At 31.6% G+C, this 18,676-nt stretch overlaps 1 protein-coding gene across 1 annotated transcript in view; it reads left to right on the top strand.

Moving 5' to 3' along the window:
• Window positions 1-7,634: 7,634 nt before the first annotated feature.
• LOC105365051 (uncharacterized) overlaps window positions 7,635-18,676 on the top strand; it is a 13,455-nt gene continuing 2,413 nt past the window's right edge. Inside the window, 3 exon segments of the mRNA XM_011503131.1 lie at window positions 7,635-8,130; window positions 15,461-15,564; window positions 17,153-17,377. Coding sequence (XP_011501433.1) covers window positions 15,481-15,564; window positions 17,153-17,377 — 309 coding nt within the window. The 5' untranslated portion in view covers window positions 7,635-8,130; window positions 15,461-15,480.

Below are 18,676 nucleotides of genomic sequence, written 5' to 3'. Positions count from 1 at the left end.
TTTAAAAAAATAATTTCAGATATTAATTATATTAAGTATACACACGCACGCGCGCGCGCGCGCGCACACCCACACACACAAAAGATATTAGTAAATACTAAGAAACGATACATTAAATAAATTAACAACATAAAAATACTGTATCCGTATTATGTTCTAATATGTATACAATTTGATTAAAAATGTATACACAAAAAGCTTACTAAGCAGGAAAATGTTCAAGACGTTGCCGGATAAATTTTTATATCAATTTAATAATACTATTTATCGTAGCAATTTTTATTTAAGAAACTAGTTTTCTAATAAGTTGATATCCACGTCGACATCTATTTATTACATTTATTATAATTTCATAAAGAAAATAGAGCGTTGGAATGGAGTATTTATGAAACATTGAAGTATAAATATAAATATAAATGACACATATCTAGACTCTATGCTGTACAACCTATTACAAAGAAACATAATTCAATCAATTTGATACATATATTCATCGTAAAATCGATGGACGTTAAATGTTTGATACGCTCCATTATAAATATTTTTTATAGTTAAAATATATAATATTGAGTATTGAGTATTAGATTTTTTAATCCGTATAAAAATTTTTCTGAATTAATCATTAGTTGGATCGTGTGGTAGTAATAAATTTTGTAGGTTACAATTCAATTTATCTCAAAGCAACAGTACGTATTATTTATTTAAAAAAAAAATTTATACTTCTATGTCATAACATGGAACATAAGATGGTAAATAATGAATAGAAATTGGCACTTATCAAAGATAGAAGTATACCTTATCTTTGAAGTAACCAAACATTCTGCTTCGCTCAACATTCATAGCATTAAATTAAATTGCCTCATATTGAGATTAACAAAAAGAATTAGGGATATAATTTAAATATAGAATATATAAATATAAAAAAATCATTACGTGCCTTATAATATATATTAAATATCTTCATTTAATATCGTAATTATAAAGTGAGCTAATATAAACGTTTACTTACTTTATACGAGATATATTTAAAGGAATATTTTTATATACTATAGCATTACATTATATCGTATATTTAAATAATCCAATTAGAGCCGAAAATATAATATGAAAATTTATTAATCGACATATTTGAACAAAGATCACTTGATTTTGCTAATAATTCAAAGATAATAAAACATTTGTCGTAAAAATTATTATTGTCAATAATAGTTTAAGTAAAATAAAACTTCAGATAAAAAGTATTTAAAAAAATATTCCAGCAATTGCAAAAGTAATACTTCAATTAATACGTAATATTACAATAAGATTAATATTAATGTCCAAATGAACGTAATATGTTTTTAATGAACTTAATAAGCACAAATAAACATTATAATAATCGATGAATAATATATTAAAAGATCGATAAATTATGATATTTTGCATTATTACATTATTTCAGATAAATAACTACATAAATTAAGTTATTATCGATAATAAAATCTTTGAATTTGTATTAACGTATAATGTAGGTAAAATGAAATTCAATTACAAAAAGATTAAATATGATTTAAAAAATGAATATTGCAAATTAAACACTTATCCTTAGATAAAAATGCGCAACTTGTGATGAACGAAAACGATCTGATGAAGATAAAGAATAATATAAAGCATCGTAGACCATCGAGTGTGTCTCTTAATTTGTATGGCAATTAAGTAAAATAAGTTAGGAGACGATTGTATGGGTGATAGGTTCAGAATACGTTACGATGTAATTTATAAAAACATACTGAAACATTGAAGCAAAGTATCTTGAAATGAGAGATGTTGAAAGATTATTAAATGAATAATGCGGCTTATTTGATTTATGAAATCCGATTTACGAATAAACTTGAAGAGAACAAAAAAAAAAAAAAAAAAAAAAAAAAAAATTAAAATAAAAAAATAAAAATAAATAAATAAATAAATAAACATAAAAAGCCTTTGATTTTTAAGTTATCCCGAGATTAAGGCACGATGTAAGATATTTGCGAGTTGTTACTTTCCAACAGTTTTATATATTATTCTTGTGGAATATAATGGTCGGTAGAGAGATTGTTAATATACATAAATTCTCATAAAGATGCATTACAATAAAAGCAACGATTCCTCTTATTAAAGTTGTAAAGTCAGACAAAGTCGTTTTTATTTTAGTGTCATCATTTATCGTCAGATCCACAATCGTGATAACTTAATAATTATGACTCACCAGTGTCATCAAAACACGAAATTAATTCTCAGGCTCCAAATGAAATAATTTCTCATAAACAGTTGAAGAATTTGTCAAGACAAACCCTTTTTTTATCGAGATAACAATGGGCAGTTCAGATCTTGCAAAGTCTGTGATTATTTAGCAATTCGTTTAAATTCTATCCTTTCGTAGAAAACGAATCAGACTATAAGAGACAAAAACATGGAATTATTCAATTTAGTTTGATATATAAGAGGGTATTTGATTTCAGATCGCGGTTAAAATTATCGAACATAAATCTTAAAAAGTTTTAGTACGCTAATATTTGAAATTAATCTCAGCTGTGATAAATATTGCCTCCTGTTTTTACCAAATTTTATTACTATGATTGCTTGATTATAAATATAAATAAATCATTGTAGTAAATTAATTTGATATAGTATAAGGAGAAAAATGGTAAATAATGAATTTAATTTAATGAATTATTTACATTGTTATATAAGCCAAAGTTAATACATAAAATAATAAACTAATTCATTACTATAATGATAGTATTTCTTTTTATTCGTTTTTTTCTTCTTTTTTTTCTTTTAATGTCATATTCCTTTATAATACACGCATACATGCATTATTAAATTGATATTATATATATATATATATATATATATATATATAATTAATTTAAATCTATCAAGTTTCATGTGTAAGCTCACTTACATCTATTAATACATTATATATGCCAGTTATGTTTTATTCGCACCTACTAATGCACTTGCTGTCTACCACTGATTATTTTATATCGATTACCTTATTATATTAGATCTGAAAATTATAAGTTCGGTTTACAATTTATTGAAATGATAATTTTAACAAATAGATACATTGTCAAACTGCTGTTAATATTATTACAAATTATTATACTTATAAGACTGGTATTTAAAAAAATTAATCTAGTTTATTGTGAAAATCATTTCTGCCTCATCTACATTCTTTTGCTTAATTAAATATAAAATAAAGGATAAGAATTATTGTATCGTTACATTACATTATTACAGATTCAATACCACCGTACTATATATTACGTGCCACGCATAATTTTACCAATTTACTTATCTCACTACTTCACTCTATTACCAACAATGCATTTCATTCTCCTAATTATCCTTACACGTTCGATTATAATTTAATATTACAAACGCGGCAATAATCGTAGTAATAGTAATATCATTAAACATACGGTTTCTCTCTACTCACTAGTAAATCAACTCTGGTCACAATTAGAAAAATTTCCTTCTCTATGCGCTAACATTCGCGGAAAAGTAAAGCGAACAAGTACAGTCGCGTCTAGAAATATGCCGTTGTAATGGCGCAACGTTCATGAAGAAGACGATGATACGCCTTATGGTCAGAAGAATGAAAGACGACGACGAGTTTTACTGGTTAGAGGTGTAAAACCTTGGGCTCGTGTATGATCTCGCGTGTCTTTTTTACGAGACGCACCATTACGCGTTTGCTCGAAACGAGCAGCTAACGTCGCTACACATATGCACCATCCGCTATATTTTCTCTCTTTTCTTACGTGATCCGACTCCCTTACTTTGCGCTATAATTTATTGTGAAAAAAAAAACAAAAAACAAAAAACAAAAAAAAAACAAAAAAATATTATCTTCTGCCTCTTTGACAATTATCTGCCGCTCCGTAAAAGAGAAAATTATTTTTAATTTCTTACTGTTAATTCCACGTATTGTATGATCTTTTATACTTTAAACTTTCGCAATCCTTCATTACTAATAGGTATTTTAGCATATTTATTTGATGTATTGGCTTGAGTGGCTGGCTAATGCAATACCAATACAGAAAAATATTGTGGGCGAGCGAATCGGCACTCCGTCTTATAAAATTCATATCAATTTTTGGAAATGAAATTTTCTAATGGTTTATTTATGTTTTTCTTTCTTTTTCTTTTTTTTTCACGACATATACTCGTTAGGCTCGCATTTTAATTCTCGCGATGTTATATTGAGTTCTCATGGATATCATACACTCTTTTATGAATATAATAATAAAATTAATAATAATAATTAATGACAATGTTCTTTATATAGTATAATTTTTTTTTTTTTTATTTTTTTTTTTTTTTACTTTTTGTTTACCCATCCACATTATAACCAACTGTAACTATTTTCATTCGTTTTCGTATGACAAGAAGCTTTATTTAAGGCGAGCTTAATGCCACATTCATATATTAGCTATTTCATAAGATTATTATGATGCTGCACAGATGATAGTATTTTTATTTTATCACTCTATACGTATATAGTTTTGAGAAATAATAAATTTTATCGTTAAAATATTATAATATATATATATAAATTATTTTTACAAATTTTTATTCGTGATATTTAATAAAAATAAATAAATAAATAAATAAATAAATAAATAAATAAATATATACATAAATATAAAAGTAAAATAAAAGAAATGATTTTACCGTTAAAGATGTTAAAGACATTTAATTATAAATAATTGTACAATTAAAGTTTATTTGAACTGTTCGTTTAAGGAAAAACTATTCAAAAATGGTCTGTAATTAATGGTAATGCATTAATTTTTTTTTATATTTTTTTTTTTATTTTGTTTTTTAGATTTTAATTAATAGCTTCTCCTGATAAATGGCAATATATTCTTTAAATATATTTAAAAGGAGCGATAGCTACTAAAAGTAATGTAATAATTTTATTTAATTCAAAATTATTTATTTCTTCTCAGTTATAATGTCATTGACATTCTGTCTAATTGATGATACTCGCTGTAAATCAATAATGCTTCGAGCTTATCCACATTATCATATTTCACAATGTACTTAAATAAAAAAATTTTTTATTCCCATAACTTATAATTATAGCATTATTATGAATGGAATATAATACAATTATCTGAGTATTAATAATATAGTGCACTTATATTTTACAAGGTAACTACGAACGTGATTATTTTTATTCTTCAAATTATACAAATGCGTATACGTAATGTATATTCATGCAGAAATATTACTTATAACTTCTTATTTACGCGTTCATATAATTTACCTTTACTTTCTAAATGTTTCCAAGAAGTAAAAAGTTCCTTAAGAGTCAATACATTTGTTGAATTGTATGTAAATCACAAGGAAGATTTAGAATGTCGTTTGTTATACCGCTCTTTGTAAATACACGCGCGCATGTAGAGACAGAGAGATAGACAAACAGGCATAGAGTGCATTAATGTTAAAGTATCATGACGAATTCGTATAAGAAAGCATTTTTCAAGTTTGTTAAGCGAAGCGTTCGGCTTATTAGCCTATCGGAAATTATTTATTTAATCTACGCTAAGGCTATAACTAAGGCTTGTGTAAATGCAGAAAAGAAAAGGAAATGTTAAAAAAATTATCATAGCCAATGGATGTAAGATAGAGAAGAAAAAACGAGGAATGATACGAAGCTACGCGAAGAAGAACTGCCGATACCGCGAAAGTGCATCGTGCCCTTTTATAATAAGCCCTTCTCGCTTCAATGCTTTATTCGTCCTCAACGTCATTCTCTCTAGGAAAATTACAATCCTTTTTTTTCAGGGCATACGAACGCCTGCACACACGTGCATCACCGACAGGTTGTATACGTATATGTATAGTAGCCGCGGGGTCTACAAATCAAATAAAACTCACTCGCGATGTCTCCCCCCTCCCCCTCCCCCCGACCACCCTCCCTCCCTCCCTCCGTTCAAACCCGATGTATACACATGCGGCTACGAGTGAATCGCGTATAAGAAGCGAGTGAGAATGAAAGGGAGGAAACAGAAGAGAGAGAGAGAGAGAGAGAGAGAGAGAGAGAGAGAGAGAGAGAGAGAGAGAGAGAGAGAGAGAGGGAGAGGTTGCCGTTCGGGTGGAAGAAGAAGAAATAGGAAGAAGGTGCCGCATCAGCGGCTACGGCTGCTATAGCGGCAACGAAGATCGAGACCCCGCTATGCCCGTACTCAAGAAGCTACTGACTCTACTACTTTGGTTGTAAGGACTTACACATACGTCAGTATGCGCGTGTGGGAATACGTGGGGAGTTCCGCGCCGAGCGCTTTAATTAGAGGAAGGGGGCCGATTATTATCGCGGGCTCATAAAGGAGCGACATCGATGCCTGGAACTGGGGACAACGCTCGGGACTCGAGCTCGTCACTTCGATGCGATTAAACGTCGGTCACATCATCGTCGCTTCTAATAATCCAGATATTCAATTTTACTCTGAAATTAATTATTGTTGCAGTTGCTCTCAGGTATGGTCCTATTAACATTACCGAGCCACAAGACCCTTATTCCCAACACTTTATTATGGCAAATTATAATTTCTCAAGATTATGCCAGCCGCTGTGATAATAGTGCTCGCAGCCAAGTCCTTAATTTCTCAAATTGAAATCTCCTTACTGGCTCGTGCATTAATTTTGTTCGTTCATTCGACGTTTTATCCAAGGCTCCAACCACATAGGCATAGTGTCTTAACAAAAACAAAAGAAATAATAAAAACAAAAAATACGATTGCGTGCAAAATTCAGCCGCGACATTCGTCCTCAATGGACAATAATAACAAGACGCACATCCGACGATGTATTGCATGTAATATAGAACCACTCGATGAAAACTCCAAGAGCTATGCATTGCAATGCCGATTATCGAACTTCTTCAACCAACTCGGTATCTCGTATTGATCCGAATTTCGATGCACGAATGCCAATTCAATAATTAAAATTATCAGTGTCTGTTGTTGAAGAAGAGAGAGAGAGAGAGAGAGAGAGCAATGCAGTGAATTCGTATTTGTTAAAAAAAAAAAAAAAAAAAAAAAAAAAAATCTATCACGACATTACAAGACCCGATGGAAGTAGCGGGGTGAAATAGCGTTGAATTAGCGTTGAATTAGCGTTGAATTAGCATTGAATTAGAGCTGATAAGAAGGAGGCTCGTAATGGCTTTTATTGAAGGAGGAATGACGTTGGCGCTCCTCTAGCGTTTCCCATTCGAAGCGAGCAGACTCACAATGTTGCTCACTCGCCGAACGTAGATCCACGGCTAATGGATAAACAAGAGCCGGCTCCGAACGCCCAATGGCCATTAAATCATTATGAAATGACATTCGCGCGAGCGACGGCGCGGACAGCCAGTGCCATTGGCCGCCTGACGATCGATCGTCCGCACTCGCCGCGGAAGCATCCATATAAGCTGCTGCACGCAATATACATCGATACAGGCGCCTCTCGCAGGAGCGACTCAGCTCACGGGCATCGGAAAGCGAGCGAGCGAGAGAGAGAGGGAGGAAGCCGAGGTGGCGGCGATGTGGCGGCGGAAGGTGAGCCCGCGGGAGGAGAGCGAGAGGGAGACAGGTAGAGAGATCGGTACATAGAGCGCGCGAGAGGAGAGACAGCAGCGAAACGGAGAAGGAAGGAGCGGCGAGGAGCGGCAGGCCGCGAACAGTCTCGTCGACGACGACGTCGTGTCCGGCTCCACTTAGTTCGCGCGCGCCGAGGCGCGCCCGCGCCCACTTCCTCTTCCCCCTCGGTCAGCTCCCGTCGCCGCTTCACGCCTCGATGTTGTCGCGAGTGCGCGCCAACGCGGGCTGACGAGGCCCTGCGGACGTCCTTATCTTAGGCTCTGTGCCCCGCTGGCCGCGGAGCCTCGAGCGCCGCGTTTCTAGGTCGGCTCCTGTTGATATGACTGGCGGAGCCGTGCGGCTGCCATCCGCGGGAGATCGGTAAAGACGGGCGGCGGCGGTACTGCTACTGCCGTAGCTGCTGCTGCTGTTGCTGCTGTTACTGCTGTTACTGCTGTTGCTGCTTCTGAATCCGAACGACCCAGGTCACCCAGGCGTTCTCCACCCTTTTTTACCTCCACGCATTTTTCACGTAAGCCCTAATCGATACTTTGCGGCGCTCTGCAACGCTGCGTAATGCACGAGCGCGGGTAGCAGTGGTACCGATGGGACATGGACTTTTTGTTAATCGGCCATTGGAATGCCCTTTGGTACTTATAAGCTTTCAATTCACTCATTCGGGCACCACTGCGCTTTTTATCTTTTTAACGATCATTTAGAATCTCGGGCTCGCGATACGTAGATATCGGCAAATACGAATCCTGCGCGACCGATTTTTACGCATTCCTCTGACTTTTTTAATTCAGCAACCACATATGCACACCTCCGATGTGCTTCGTTCCTCTCTCTCTCTCTCTCTCTCTCTCTCTCTGTTTCTCCCCCTCTCTCCCGATCTCTCACTGACGCGGCTTTCTTAGCGGCATCTTGCAGCCCGTGACAAGATAATTTAATTATGTGCAAGGAGTACATTTACATTTGAAGAATTCACAAGTACATATACGATATTGCAGTATAGTTAGGAAGGTTTTTGCACATAATAGTCTGTTAATTTAAGACTTTTAACTCATTGCACACTCAAATTTTCATCAATAACGTACTTTCATAATAAGGTCATTTTCTTCTTATGATTAAGTTACACGCTAATAAACAGACACACTAACTCACAAGCGCCAATATATATGATAATGTTGTTTGCGATTGTTAAAAAGAAACAGCAATAACAAAGAAATTTGTATTTTTCTTGCTATTTTAATTCTTTGTTTTCTTCTTTCTTTTTTTGTTTTATGTTTTTTGTTTTGTTTGTTTTGTTTGTTTTGTTTGTTTTGTTTGTTTTGTTTGTTTTGTTTGTTTTGAATATTTATACTCAAATAAGTCGCTCGTCTTTATTCATGCTTTTATTAAACATAACATAAGTTGAAAATGCTTATTATAATTTTTTTTTCTTTTAAATCGAGCTTATTATTCGAATTATGTGATCTCAAATAAGTATATATATGTGCATTTCAAATAAGTATATAATTTTTTTTTTTCTACGATTCGCTATCTTTATCCAAAATATTGAATTCGCTACAAGGCTTCAAATTATCATCATCTTCATTTCAGAAATTCATAAATAGATTATTTGACCCTAGAATATAATATAAGAATAATTCGACAAATAGAAAATCAAAATAAAATTAATAAAATTCTTACGTACAAAAGATAAGAAAACAACGTAGAATATACATAAGCGATAGAAACTACCATGGCAAATATATATGTATATACGTCTAAAAATATGAAATATCGTAAGCGGATTTCACTACTGTCAATTAAACGTATTACAGTAAATTATTAACGAATATACAAGTAATTATAATCGTAGTCAGAGAGTGATATTGAGAGAAAAAAAAACGGCAAAGGAAAAATATTAAAATTATCGATCATAAAATATCATTATGAATTATAGGACGGTAAATGCAAAGTCGCTAATAAATAAACGCAAAAACCAAACAAAAAAACAAACAGACAAAAAAGAAAAAGAAGAAGACAAAGAAAATCATTATAATCGCAGTTTGAAAATAAGGTCGTAATTTGTAAAAGGAAAGGGACAAAACGAACGAAGAAATTATCATTAAAGTTTAGAAGTTAAAGTTAACATGAAAATGTCGACGATGAGCAAAAGGTACACATAAAGTAAAATCCAAAGAATGTGGCCGTTCCAATTATAGCTATGACATAATTTTCTATCACATTAGCACAAAGTTTGATCTTCAAAGCACGGGGAAAAAAAAATGTATATTCATAAAATTCATGAGAGCGTTCGAATTTCCATACTTGGCCCAACGAGCCGCACTCGTACATTCCGGAAATTATAATTCGTCCCTTATTAAGAAATTGCACTTATCTTTCTTCTTATGAGGGACGGAGAAATGTTTTGCAGCAACGGTATTATTGCCTTTGCCTTCGAACGTCTTCAAGCGTTTCGCCACGCTAGAACAATGAATTCCACGAGAACTATTAACGTCACCAAAGGCTTGGGAGCACATTGCTCAACATCCGAGACACAAGCAACACGGTTCTCCTCGCGCCTGCGGAACGCGCAGCTAAAATTTATTAAAATAGCGACCAGTCTCGCATCGGACTCGACAATCCTCCAAGCACTCTCCTTCATTCAATATCCAGCTATTGCGCGAAGAACCAGTTGCCACGCTCCCGTGCGCCCATCAATCGGCAGGTTTCCTTTTCCTTTTTCTCCACTCTTAGAGAGTGATCGAATCACTGTCTCTCCTCTCCCATCTATCCCCCCCCCCCCCCCCCCCCCCCCCACCCCGCCCCGCCCCGCCTCCCCATCCAACACCCACCGCCCACCCTACGACCCCATCACTCTCTCACACGCTCTCTCGCTTACTCTCTCGCTTACTCTCTCGCTTACTCTCTCGCTTACTCTCTCTCTCTCTCTCTCTGTCTGTCTGTCTCTCTCTGTCTGTCTTTTAAATATATTTTTTAATACGCATATTGATTTATTATAGATTTTTATGGACAAATATCGTATAATGCGAGTATTGATTAATAGTTATTTGAACAAAAATCTTCATAATGTATATAAAAGCTTGGTAGATTGTGATTGATCTCTGTTTGGAACAAGACTTACGCGATCGCACTTCATCGAGGCAATCGAGTCTCTTGCGCCTTATCTCTCCCGTTGCGCTGTGGAGGGGGAGGTGAGAATGTACTCATACGCATAGTGCCTCTACGCACGCGCTTAATGGTGGTTTTAGATAGGAGGGCGGCGCGGGCAAGCGAGAGAAATATTTTATACGGTCAGGGAAAGGAGCGAGTTAAAAGGTACAAATGTGCTCGCGGTTTACGAGTAGACGAGCAGTAGATCGCTCGGAACGAACCCACGGCTTTAAATAATTTTCAAGTTGATCCACCTACAGAGGAGGCTGAACTTCCAGGAAAAAGTGCACTGTAACTGTGCATCGATAATCTTATTGTTCACCTATCTATCATATCTCATCAACATTATCATTATCGCTATTCTCCTTTCCCTTCTCCTTCTCCTTCTTCCCCTCCTCATCCTTCTCCTGATCATCGTCGTCATCGTCATCATCAACAATATTCATTGATTTCCAATGATGTATATAACTCATATGGACTAAATAATTCATACGCGCAGTCAACTAATAGTTTGCGAATCTATTTTGTTTTCAATTTTATTTGAAATTTATATAGAACAAATTGAAAGTGCTTGTGAAATGCTTGAAAAGATATTGCGTATAACAACTAATTACTCAGCGATTAAATATTTCATTTTGAAATTACCAATAGCAATTTTATAATTATTCTTATTTCGTTCCTTAAAAACTTATGCGTAAAATTTGGCTTTTAAATTTATTTTTAACATAATGATTATTCATCTTTAGAATTCCAATATTAAAATAGAAATATTTTAGTAATACTCTGGGATACATATTCTTGCTTATTGACTTCACATTCGTACATATATTTAGTAAAATTTCATGTCCTTTTCCAATATTTCATGCATAATTGTAGCAACAAATGTTAAAACTATTTCATTAAGTATTCAATTATTTTCATAATTAATTGTGGATTAGAAATTTTCGATATTTTTTTAAGGAACGAAATAAGAATAATAATAAAATTGCTTTTGGTAATTTGAATGAAAATTTTCATTTACATTTAAAATATGCTTGAATGAGCAATCGTTAACCTTATGTAGTTAAAAAAAAAAAAAAAAAAAAAAAAAAAAAAATTAATGTAAAAAGTCAGATATAATAATTTATAATACAATAACAGAATATGTTTTTTTTTCTTTTTATATATATACTATTTTCCTGTTAATTGTTTCATTTAAGAGGCTAGAACTTATATATATATACATATATATATATATATATATATATATATATATATATATATATGCATTAACTGGCAAATGTTGAATTATTATAAAAAAAAGAAAAAGAAGAAGAAAAAAAGATTAAACGACATAGTATTTAAAACAATATCAGAAAAAATCGAGACGATAAAAAAAACAGATAAAAAATAAAAAATATAAGGGAATTATGTAATTATGAAATAAAATCTTATACTTCATCTGACATAGTGAATGTGACTAAATTATACTTATTAAGATGAGTAGGGTACATATTTAGAAAGGGAATGAAAGAGCAGCATATTGGACACTCGGAATGAAAATCGGAAAGTAAACCTTAAGTAGATCTTAAATTAGATTAAGATAAAGATAGAAAGAGAATATTTAATTGGTTGCATAAAAGTAGGGTATAATGAAGAATTCTCGATTTGTACAGTTGAGAATATAAAAAGAAAATTATTACTTTTCAATTATCTGTATTATAGAATATAATATAGAAATCTTCTAAATAAATATATGGCTAAATATTGTTGATCGCAACTTGTAGTTAATAATAAAAAAAAAAAGGAATATCAAGTAAAAAAGAAGAAGAAGAAGAAGAAGAATAGTGGCAATACTAATAATAAAAATGATTAAAATCATAATACTTTGATCTTTTTCTGATTATAAATGCACCTTTTAAATATCCTTGCAATTGAGGTCAATAGACTATTAACATAATTTACATGTAACATCACGAAAATAAATTATAGCTCCTTTTATTGGTTTTACATACATGTGTTCTTTGAGATACATGAAAATAAAAATATAGCACCAATTATTTTCGTATTAAATTAAAAGAAGAAGAAAAAAAGTTTGTAATACAATAAATTACTAGTTATAATAATAAATTTAAATACGATTTAAATACGAAAAAAAAAGAATCGATAAATAAATAAAGAATAAATTCATTGGAATACATTGATTGCAAAGCAATATATATATATATATATATACATTAATTTATTTAGTTATTTAAAAAAAAAGAAAAAAAAAAAAAACGGATAAATTAATATTTTTTGTAAATTCTGATTTAATTCAGAAGATTGAAATTAATATTGTAATGGAATATCTAATAACGTCTCTTATTATTCGAATTCTGTCGTTATAAAAACATATAAAACATATTATTGAGATATCCTAATTATTACAGATTAACAATATTTTTAAAAATAATAATATCGACTCGTATTAATCGTCTTCTTATATCACTTGCATTTTTAAAAGCATATTTATTACATTCTGGATGATTTATTTTAATGAATTTATTAGAATGAAAATAAAAAATTCAGATTAACAGACAGTTTACTTTGATTTTTATGGATTATTAATCGAGAACATTCACAATTATACTTACAAATATGGAATATGTAAATTAAAATATTGCGCATAAATGAGACATGGGGATTTTACGATTATAGCCATGTAGTATCGAATATGGCACGTGAGACCTATATTAAGCAAAGCTTACCACCTTACCAAGGACTGCGCAATATAGGACTAATAACTTCTCATTTAAGTAGACGACATGTGAGCATGTGATATGATGTGTGACAAATTCTTGTCTAATCAGAGCATGAAACGAGGGGCCGAATTATTGTTTACGTCATCATGATTTATTGCCTACGATATTTCAAAATTTTACTATTCTTATGTTAATAAAGTATGTTTTACTGGCTTACTTTAATGCTGACATCGGTTAATAATATTAAAATGTCGGTAAGATGCATTGGTTGACGACGACGAATCGATGCGATTAATTCGTGGAATAGAGTGTATAAGTCATAAAGTATTTTTTTACGCTTTCTAATAGAAATACTTAAAACATTTCAAATATATGCTGTGAGCTTATTTATTAACTCTTAATATAAAATAAGGATAAATGAATCTCGTATAAATATTAATAATTACTAAATATCATGAGAAATATAATCTGTATATTTCTGGTAGAAATGTTGTCATTTTACAATACCCATTTACCTATATTGTCGATTGTCTATTGTCTATTAAACTATCTCGTTTAACATTATTTGCTATTGTAAATAATGTCGATTGTCATGAAAAATTATCTTTCAATATTGAAAGTAATAGTTGTCTTTATAAAATTTAATAAATAATTTTACATAATATAAAAGCAATTAATAATTTCCTCGTTTATAGAAACATTTTTTTTCTCTACGCAATTCTCACTGTTTCTTCTTCTTCTTCTTCTTCTTCTTCATCTTCTTCTTCTTCTCTAATATGATTATTCATATTTATAATACAAATACAAATTAAATCGAATATCTGTATTTCGTATGAGAATACATATTTTCTTAATTGCTGTTGTTTAAATATATTAGTTACACGTTAACTTGCAAAAATCTACGACTAATAGTTATACAATTGTATTAATGTAATAATAGAGGTTGTATAATTATATATAAAATTATATGGTACACCTTAATAGCATATTATTATTATTATTATTATTGGGAGAATAAATCGATGATAAGGAAGTCAATTTTTTTCAATTTAATATCTCGTCATATCCATACAATATTTCTTACATATAACATAATTTAACATTTTATTTATTCTAATGAATAAATTTGTTGTAATAAACACAATACATTGATGTATAATTAAATAAACATATAAAGACAAACATTAATGTGCACATATTTTCTATATGAATTGTAAATATTTATTTTTTTAAAGTTTTAAAGTAATTATACGTTATTGAAGAGAAGGTACAGAGCTACTAATATACTCGAGGACCTTACTTTCAATATATCACAAAACTATGAAGGATTCATTCATTCTTTCATTTGTTTTTTTGTTTTGTTTGTTTGTTTGTTTGTTTGTTTTTTTTTTTTGTTTTTTTGTTTTTTTTTTGTTTTGTTTAACTAACTGCATAATTTCATATAGAGAGGGTAGTATATTATTTTGCACCACAACGCCATAATATACCAAAAATGATATACATCCTACTATAAATCTTCATATATCTTTTTTGAAAGAAAAGAAAATGTAAAGGATCAATAAAAAACATAAAAAAAAAAACATAAAAAATAAAAAAACAGAAAAAAATTAAAAAAAAAAAAATTAAAAAAAGAAACGTATCTACGTGTATACGCAATAAAACGACACTGAAAAAAACACGAAAGAATGAGAGAAAGGGCGAAGAGGAGACAAGAGAGGGAGAGAGTGAGACAAGGATGAGGTTGGAAAGAAAAAATAGTCTGTTCGGCGCCACTTAATAGCTATCACGTTTTTTCGCCTTCTCCTCCTCCTCCTCCTACTCCTCCTCCTCCTCCTCCTCCTCCTCCTCCTTTTTTCATTATTATACATCCAGTCAAGAGCGGCTATATATCGCGCGGGTGTGTGCTGAAGTTGCAGAGCAAATGTGCCTTTTGGGGAGGTTCGGGACCATGAGGAAATTTATATCTTTTGTTTTAAGTGGAAGGCCAAAAAGGAAACATGGGGCTACTCGGTAATTTCGGCACGTCTCTGACGCTCCTGTTGGCGCACTTGAGCCTCTTTCGAGCTCATCGAGAACACAAGGTTTGTATATGTTTTGACCGTTATATTTTTTTACTTCTCATTTCATCGAACTTTGCTCTTTTTAGTCGAACGATTTGTAAGGACATTTTTGCGAGCTGATATTTGTATGAAAGCCTTTCGACGTTATAAATAAAAAAAAAAAATGTTACCGTTATCAAGTGTTTTTGTATGGTTACAAAACAAGCAAAAAATCCAAAATTGCTTTATGCTTCTTTTTTCTATACGATATAACAGTAATTTTTAATCGAATTTTATGAAACGTTTTGCGTTTTTCATTTTTTTTTTTTTTTTTTTTTGCTGTATATATATACTCAGAATGCTTATGATGTACTCGAATGATAATAAACGTAATTTTGTTGGTAATAATGTAAATCATTAAATGATATTCAATTATCGTTTTGTACAATATATATTGCATTTACGTATGTTCTTTTGCGTGAAATTGTTCAGTACAATAATCGATTATTATTGAAAATCTCTTTCATAATCTATGCTTTTCTATATATAGCATGCTACCCTATACCCTGTCTAATTTTCTAAATTTGTTTAATAATAATTAAATTATATGATCGTGTAACAGTCTCTAATAGTTGTGATAGTATCGCTAAACCAGTTATTTTTGCTGTCACATTTAGTACTTGCTTTCTCTCTCTCTCTCTCTCTCTCTCTCTCTCTCCCTCTCACACACACACACACACACACACACACACACACACACACACACACGCACACACAGAAACTCTCTCTGACTTCTTTGCTTGATTTTGCTTTCCCTTTCTTTTTCTCCTTTCCTCTATTTCATTTTCTTTCTTTCTCTATATCTCAATAACTCTCACTCTCTATCTAACCCTTCAGCTTGGTCGTTCGCATTAATTATTCCTACGGCATTTATAAAATAATACTTTACAGCACCAATACAATTATTTACAATAAAAATTTGCATTATAACATAGTCTTGTTTTAATTTCATTACTTTTAACATTACTTTTTTCTTTTCTTTTTTCATTTAAAAGTTCGATAAATTTAATACACAATTGTTTTTTCCATTATTTGCCTAATAAATACTGTAAACGTATCAAATTAACGTAATTTAATACGCTGCGCTTAAAATTCATTATATTGCATTTCAATATTTACGTCTTTCAAAATAGAACGTTGGAGATTTTTATTACCTAGAGAACTATATCGACAATGACGAGAATCATTAAATTAATTAATAATAAATATTTTACAATTCAAAAATGGACGCGACTCTTTCCTTTCGTTCTTTCATTCTTTCTTTTTTTTTGTTTTTTTTTTTTGTTTTTTTTTTTTTTTGTTTTTTTGTTTTGTTTTGTTATTTGTATGAAACATAAGTAAAGCAATATCTCGTAAAATATGTAAAATTTGATTTTATACGCTACATTCTCCTTAGGCGACATTATGCACATACGCGTCCTTTATTTCGTATGCCTTTTATATAAATATTCCAGGCAAATATTAAGAGAGACAAATTAAAAATACTTTGAGAATGCAGTGGGCTAAGGGATGGGTAATCCAGGCAACGAAATCTTGGTCACTCAATTTTTACTCACTAAATGTATTTCAGGTGCACAACATCGTGCTGTATCCAGACAAAGAGAGTTGGTGCAAAACAACACCGATCAAGCAGGTCGTCACCTGGCCCCAGTGCTCGTCCCAGGAACTCGACAACAATGTCTGCGTCGGCGCCTGCTTCTCTTACATGGTGCCACACAGCGAACCATCGGCACCCGGTGACCTCATCAGGCCGTATTGCGACTCCTGTCAGCCACTCGATAGCATTTGGCATACGGTAGCGTGCTATCTTTCTCATTTCAAATTATCGCGAATAACGTATGCTGCTGGGATTGTTTAGTTCGTTATTTGCCAATTAAGATTTATAATTGATTGCTGCCACGTTTGAAAAATTGCCAAAGCTTGCTGCACGAATTCCAAGCACGCAACCGTCTTCGATAAGGTTCATTTGTTAATTTTGCAAATCTAATGCGCCGTGTCGCGAATCGCGAATACAGAATTCAGTTTCAGAAAATTGTTGTTTCAATTGTTATAATCGATGCATTGTCGAGTAGCTCAACACGCACCTAACTCAAAATGAAAATTATTCTTATTTCGTTTATAACAAGTGATTGTAATTGTAAATTGTTGAAACATTTTTTCAATTCTGTAAAAACTCTTTAAATACTTTCTCTCGATATCGTTTATTTTCTCTGTTTTGTCTTAAATTTTTTGCAGCAATTGAATTTTATGTGATTCAATAATTATCATACGAGTCTACTCTTATCCACTCTTAATTACGCATAATTCTATCTTTCATACATTCTAGAATTTAGAATTCTTAATATTTATCCGACACCTTGTTTTATTAATTAATATTATTATCTCAGTTTAAAAATATGTTATTACACCATCGACCGTGTTTTGCGATGCTTCTTCTTTAACGAGTATAACATATTGATGTGCGTCGAAACGTAAACACATAACGTTGAATGGAGAAAAAAATGCATGATTATTTACTAAACAATAATCATGAACTAAGGAGATAAGCGAATAAAAAATATATCTACGATGAATCACGATTTCATGTTACATAAAGATTTAATGCAGGCAAAAATTGGCCGAGATTAAAGTAATATAAGCTGTAATGCTGTAGCTCGTAGGCTTATATCATCAAACCAGTCTGCTTTTTCAACATCGATAGTCGTATGACACATTCTCGGCTCTTAGCAAAGAGTTCCCTGTTTATTAGTTCAATGTTAAGTAACAATTCGTAAAATAATTATTCCTTCGTATACAATAACCATTTCAAATATTAAGTTTACATGAGCGAGCTTCTGCTTAGTTGTTTATACATGACTATCTACAGCAGACAGCAGATTGTCATTTGATAAGAATATTTCTTACCCTTAATTGAAGATTTTTTTTTTTTTTTAATGATTATCATAGACATTAAAATAATTGTTATGAGAAATACATCTTTATTTTATTTGATAAATTCGTTTTCATAGAAGTATTATAATTTTTAACCGTTTGTTTTATGTTTGAAAGACAATTATTCATGCAGATCAGAGTATGACGCACAAGTAAATTAATC

The sequence above is a fragment of the Ceratosolen solmsi genome, unplaced genomic scaffold (assembly GCF_000503995.2).
Source record: "Ceratosolen solmsi marchali unplaced genomic scaffold, CerSol_1.0 scaffold10, whole genome shotgun sequence".
Taxonomy (NCBI): Eukaryota; Metazoa; Arthropoda; class Insecta; order Hymenoptera; family Agaonidae; genus Ceratosolen; species Ceratosolen solmsi.
Note: the sequence above shows the minus strand (reverse complement) of the source record. Positions and strands in the feature narration are given on the sequence as shown.